The sequence below is a fragment of the Idiotropiscis lumnitzeri genome, chromosome 20 (genome assembly GCF_059441095.1).
Source record: "Idiotropiscis lumnitzeri isolate Australia: NSW breed Sydney's pygmy pipehorse chromosome 20, RoL_Ilum_1.0, whole genome shotgun sequence".
Lineage (NCBI taxonomy): Eukaryota > Metazoa > Chordata > Actinopteri > Syngnathiformes > Syngnathidae > Idiotropiscis > Idiotropiscis lumnitzeri.
In genome coordinates, this window is record NC_142410.1 from 11,652,029 (window position 1) to 11,658,089 (window position 6,061).

The 6,061-nt window shown below is 43.0% G+C and overlaps 2 protein-coding genes across 2 annotated transcripts in view; one reads left to right on the forward strand and one right to left on the reverse strand.

Moving 5' to 3' along the window:
- Positions 1–3,074, reverse strand: part of nrxn1a (neurexin 1a) — a 57,877-nt gene extending 54,803 nt beyond the window's left edge. The window contains exons 1-3 of the mRNA XM_088284385.1: positions 2,982–3,074; positions 1,081–1,214; positions 135–214 (exon numbers count right to left, since the gene is read on the reverse strand). The gene's annotated coding sequence lies outside the window, so the exon portion shown is untranslated. The remainder of the gene's footprint in view (positions 1–134; positions 215–1,080; positions 1,215–2,981) is intronic.
- A 60-nt stretch (positions 3,075–3,134) lies between these two features.
- Positions 3,135–5,511, forward strand: chac2 (ChaC, cation transport regulator homolog 2 (E. coli)). Its single transcript, XM_088284399.1, has 3 exons — positions 3,135–3,576; positions 4,061–4,096; positions 5,099–5,511. Exons 1-3 carry the CDS (start codon positions 3,442–3,444, stop codon positions 5,489–5,491), a joined length of 564 nt encoding a protein of 187 aa, XP_088140525.1. The 5' UTR covers positions 3,135–3,441; the 3' UTR covers positions 5,492–5,511.
- The last annotated feature ends 550 nt before the right edge of the window (positions 5,512–6,061 follow it).

Genomic DNA, 6,061 nt, shown 5'->3' on the forward strand with positions numbered 1-6,061 from the left:
CAACTCTGCCTTCAGGCTTCACCTATTCATGACATGTCAAAGAGCTCAGAGGTGACGACACGCCGCTGGTTATCAGCTTGATGTTCATTAGCTGCTCTGAAAGTGCGCAAAAAAAAACAAACAAAAAAACTGACCTTTCTCCTTGAGCACATCTGCGAGGCAGCGGCTGCGTCGGCATGACAACACGCAGGAGGACGGTCGCAGTTGATGATTGCTAAGAAGTGGAAAGTCAAGCAAAATAAAACATTTCCTCAAATAACTGGCCACATTTTCTTGGCTGTGGGGCACATGTGATGGTGCCCCACAAATTTTCATCATATAAGGCCTTGGCGGCGGTAATGACTAAATAAGTAAGTGTACGTGCAGGTGTGGCAAGGCAGGAGGTGGTGGGAGGAGTTCACAGATAAGGACGAGTGGGCAGGGAGAGCAGGGTTACTATGACAACGACATAAGAGATGCTAATTGTCCATTTTCTACCCTCCATAAAGTTTAAGAGCCTCCATGGCTGCTGGCGTTATTCTAAGCCAGTCACGGAGGCCTCCTTTGGGAACCTCAGCCGCCCTCCGCAACCCCCCCCCCCCCCCCGTTCTTGGAGCCACTCCATATTTATAGATACAGTCTAACTTTTCCAAATTTTGTTTTGCTATGTTACACCATAATTTTAACATTAATTCTAATCAATTTTGGGAACCCATGTGACATAAACGGCATTCTGTATTTAAGTAATCACAAAACAAAAAAAAAACAACTTCTTCACGTGAGGCTCATCACTAGCATTAGCTTGTTTGGGGGGGGGGGGGTCTTAACTTTTGAACAAAACTGACCGGACAGGTGCGGCCTCAAGCTTGTGGCCTCCAATTCAAAAAGACGTTTCAACTGCACCGTCGGTGTTCTGTTATTCTTTCGTTTTGCCCCCCTCCATCCATCCCCTGCTTAAGCACTTTGTTCCCGCTTTAAGATAAAGATAATTCAATCAGCTGCTGGCGTCACCATGGCAGCGCCATGTTCTATTTCTAGTGCCATAGTAGCAACATAATGACGCGCGCGCGCGGGCTGCTGATTTGACACACACACTCTTACTTCCTATCGTCCATTTACTCCTTCTCTAGACCTTTGCGAGTCTTCCTCTTTTTGCTCAATCGCTCTCCTCCTCCTCCTCTGTCCTCGCCATCAGCTGGTTGCTAGGCAACTGGGATCATTGATCTGCAGGAGCGCTGTCATGAAAACACACGCACACACACACCCGCAATGGCATAAACACACACGTAGTTAGAGGAGTAGTGCCTACAGTGAAGGCGTCCTCGCTTACGGGATAAAGACCAAGACGAAGATGAGACGACGACGGGCCGCAAGATCGATACAGAAACATATCGAAATAAATAATCAAAATATACTTGGAAAATAGAGGCGGGTGTGTGTGTGTGTGTGCGAGTATATATCAATTATAATAAAAAATTAAATGAGTTCAAACATATTAAAGACTGGAAAATTGACTTGAATGGACTCATGTTCATTACAGCGAGTGAATATAGTTTAGCTTTATTCATTTATTTATTCATCGTTTTAGCAAGAGAGAAAAATGCACATGCAATGCTGGCGAAAAAAGCATTAAAAAATAAAAATAAGGCTTGTGATCAGTCAAGATTAAAAAAGAAAAATTAAAAAAAAGAAAAACATCTCCCAAAAAGGTTCCAGTGACCCCAATTTCGCTTTGTATTGTAGCTCATTAAAAATTAAATGACCAAGAAAATCAATCATTTAACTTGCTGACGGAGCTTCTTCTATCTGATATCAGCCGGCGAGAGAAAGCCAGGCGGCGCTTCTTTATTCTCCGGCAAATTAAGATCAGCATTAATCTTCTTTACACACAGAGCAGCTTCGTCTTAAACAACACGGACGCAGAAAACAAACCAAATGAATTTTACGTGACGTTTATTGTGCTTGTCAGCTTCTCTGCTCGTTTCATGGACGGACGCGTTAACGCCACGGAGGCCATGCAACATTCGAGAGCTTGGCTGGAGACATGACGTGCTTATGCGGGTGTTCACGGGGGATGTTGAAACATTCTTAAGAACGTTTTCACCACATTTGCTTAGCAGAAATAATAAATGTCAATCAACCAATTATTTCAAAAATAAAAACACCTCATTCCTATTTTGTATTAGAATACTCACCATAATTCAACACATACCTTCATAAGATTATGGAAATAAAATGCGACACATCCTACCAGACTGAGGTCAGAAATATCCCACTTTTTCTTGAATGCAGACTGAGTCCAAGCTGAAAATGTTTTTTTTTAATTCACTTACAGTCAGTCGAGAGCGTGCACGTTGGCTTTCTTATCATGCATTCGCCTCGCTACGATGTTACTTGGTCACAAAACGCCTCTTAAAGGAATGCCAAGAGAGCAAATTTGGGATCAACGCTTCTCGAAATGGGAGTCACGGGATCAAGAGGGTCTTTCTGGGTCTGCGTTTTGGCATTTTTAAATTTATTTTGAAGGCCATTTATCAACCCTACCCGCATCCCTGACCTCAATTGCGGCAGAAGTAGCATGAAATCAACGGGTGTAGTTGGGTGGGTGCGGAAGATTCAAATGTTAACATGTTTTTTAAAAGTGTAAAAATAATGACAATAATAAATTGCATGAACAACATAAAATCCAAGCGAGAAAAATAAATAATAAATAATGACATCGGGGAACTCAAATATTGAAAAAAAAAAAGGACTAATATGCCTCTTGGAATGGATAATATATAATAATTCGGTGGGGTGGGGGGTTAATAACTCTGCTTTTGGGGGCAGCTTTTAGAAAAGTCAGCGACCCCTGGTGTCCAAGGCTAAAACAACAATAGGGAATAGTTGTATATGAAGTGCACTGACGCCAAAATCAAATCAAAATTCGACTTCAGCGAACGGGAAACATTTTAAAAAGACGCGCTGACGTTTTGTAAAAGTGACGAATTCATAATACACACCATAGAGCGAGAGAGCGCGTCGACAAAACCACTTTTTGTGCTTGATGCCGGCGATGTGGCGCACTACGACAGGTGCTAGTTAGCTTTAGCTTAAGCTACATTTCCTGTCATGAAAAAGCGGACTTCAAAATAAAAGCTAAGCGCGTTCAGCGGCGCACTGTGAGCACTGTGTCTGTAAAAACCCGCTGTTATTGGGATGTGGCTACTTTTATAACATGTAATATGTGATTTTAAAGGGTGTAAAGCCTTAAAATACAGCTTCCCCTTGACGATAGAAGCTTCAATTGTGAAACGTGACCGGATTTTGTTACTCCACGCAGGTCGACCTTGAATTTTGCTCAACGATGCACCCGGCTTCGTAATGTCCGGAATATTGTAGTTGATGGTTTGACCCCGTACGTTCCCAATTAAGCCATTATTTTTTATATCGCAGTGTAATTTTTTTGTATTTTGGGGCGTCATGTGGGTGTTTGGCTACGGCTCGCTCATTTGGAAGGTGGATTTTCCCTACGAGGAGAAGCGAATCGGTTACATTAAGGGATTTAGTCGTCGCTTCTGGCAGGGCAGCACAGACCACCGCGGAGTGCCGGGGAACGTGAGTTTGACGTCACGACACACCACGCGCGTTTACTATGACGTCATGTTGCGCGACAACGAGAGCTTCTCAAAATAACAGTACTGGGTGTAAATAGCAGGGGAAGGTAAAGCACATTCGAGTTTGAAAACTAACAGAATAGAATTCCCTTCAGTTAATTTTAAAATTTGTCATTCGTAGATTTGTTTAAAAAAAAGTACATTTGAAATACTTTGATATTAATAATTCATTATCGCTTTGAAATTGCATTTAAAATTTAATTCAAATGACTCAACCAATTATTCGTGTAAATGTAAAAAGTGATTACCGGCAGCATTAGGCTGGTCCAGCGTTGTGCAAAAAATAAACAAATTAGAGGCATCTTCGATGAATCGACTTTCGTCCACCACCAAAAAACGTTCTAGTCTAGTCACTCACAGAGACTCTTCGTTCAAACTATTTCGATACAACTTTGTACGACATCCACTGTCTTTTGTGTTCACAGCCTGGCCGGGTGGTGACGCTCGTGGAGGACCCTGAGGTAAGGAAACATTTTATTGACCTAAAATACATATTTCTCAGCTATTCTATTTGCTATCTTAGCAGAAGAGCCCTGAGTTAGTCTTTTATTTTCCCCCATCCAAGCACAAGGCCCGCCACGTCCTCGACGTTTATGACAGCAACTTCCTTTCACCTTTACTATCATAACAGATGAAGATTAATGAAACAACGCCTCGTTATACAGCCGTAAAACGCCAATTAGCGGCTGATGGTCCTAACGTTTACTACCTTGTAAGCTGTCACCGTACGAGCGCATTTTCTGACGCGAGCAGCATATAAAAGAGCTCCGTTGTCAAACTGCACCAAGGTCACGGCATGCACAAAAAAAAAAAAAAAAAGACATTATCTCGTATTCCGCTGAAACAATAGCGAGGATGACGCCTTGTATTGCGACCTTGGATGGGAGATAATTTTTCCCACTCGTCTGGGCCCGGCGATGATAACGTTTAGAAAATCTGCATTGAAGAGGCCAGCGATGCTTATCTGCAAATATTACCACGCAGAGTTGCGTAAGTTAGCATGTTGTTTCTGGAAAATTACAATTACGTGCTTAAATCGGAGGGGGAAAAAAAATCTATTTTACAGGTGTTTTGGAAGATACAAGCTGTTTTTTGGTTGACTGACCGTAAACAAGTCTTTGGAAAAACAGACCTCAAGCTGTTTACGGCCACTCGCAGTGCAAGTTTACGCAACTCAACTTTATTTAAAGTAATTATAACAACGACAGCAGAATGTTGACTTATACAAAAGTCTACTCGCGTAAAGCTAACAAACACAACAAATATTGAATATTGAATCAAGCCAACTTGAATTATTTGGAGTTGCATTTGTTACATTGTTTTTTTAAAAATTATATTCCAAAAATGTTCAAAAACCACCGCGTTGATTACGCAATAACAATTTACAACCTCAATTGTAATATTTGCTGCATGAAATTGTCCAAATTTATTCTAGTCGCTTCCCTAATTCTGATTGTAATCAGGGTTGCGTTTGGGGCGTGGCCTACAAGCTCCCCACGGGCCGTGAGCAGGAAGTGAAGCGGTACCTGGACCACCGGGAAAAGGGCGGCTACCACGTGATGGACGTGGCCTTCCACCCGCGGCCGCCGCTGACACCGCCGCCCAGCCAGACGTTACTCTACATCGGCTCGAGGGACAATCCCGACTACCTGGGCCCCGCCCCCTTGGAGGAGATAGCCAATCAGATCGTGGGCTCCACGGGGCCCAGCGGGCAGAATACAGAGTATCTCTTTGAGCTAGCCGACGCCGTCCGGAACATCCTGCCCGAGGACGACGACTCGCATTTGTTTCGGCTGGAGATGCTCGTGCGCCAGAGACTAAACGACGACGGCTTGCCCAAATCACCACGCGAATAATAATAAAAAGTGTCATCACAGCGGTGCCTTGACTCAAGTGTTGAATTTGCTCTCTGGCAACACTCATAACTCAAAACACTGGCATCGCAAATTGCCGCTCCCCATTTTCCAGGCTAACAAAAAAAAAAAAAAAAAAAAGAATCGACAGTCGTTGGCGTAAAACACAGGATGGGAGAGGATTGAGACTTTCACTCATCGCTTCAGCAAAAAATCTGTTGTCAAATGCTTGAATATGTTCTTAAACCGGAAGAAGTGTTGCATGCACCGCCCTCAGTGGAAGAAGCGATACAAAATAAGAAAGAAAATGTCAGACAATTTTTTTTCATCCTCAAGGCGAATCCATTTCAATTGTGCCACCCCTTCTTTAGCAGGTTTACCAGTGAGGTCAAAGTTCACGTGAGAACAGTGTGGACGATTCACTTCTAAACTTGACCGACCGTACATTCAGTTGCGCAATCACTCATGTTCCATTTTGTGCGTTTCATCTGGATGACGCACGTTTTGGAACGCACCTTCATGAGTTCATACAAACAAAACAATAAATTCGCCTTACCTGGAGCCGGGGTTTGA

Excerpts from the sequence above, each read along its gene's own strand:
- chac2 (XM_088284399.1), top strand. The coding sequence starts at position 3,442 with ATGTGGGTGTTTGGCTACGGCTCGCTCATTTGGAAGGTGGATTTTCCC. Across the intron at positions 3,577-4,060 it reads ACCGCGGAGTGCCGGGGAAC|CCTGGCCGGGTGGTGACGCT; the intron begins GTGAGTTTGACG and ends TTGTGTTCACAG. Across the intron at positions 4,097-5,098 it reads CGCTCGTGGAGGACCCTGAG|GGTTGCGTTTGGGGCGTGGC; the intron begins GTAAGGAAACAT and ends GATTGTAATCAG.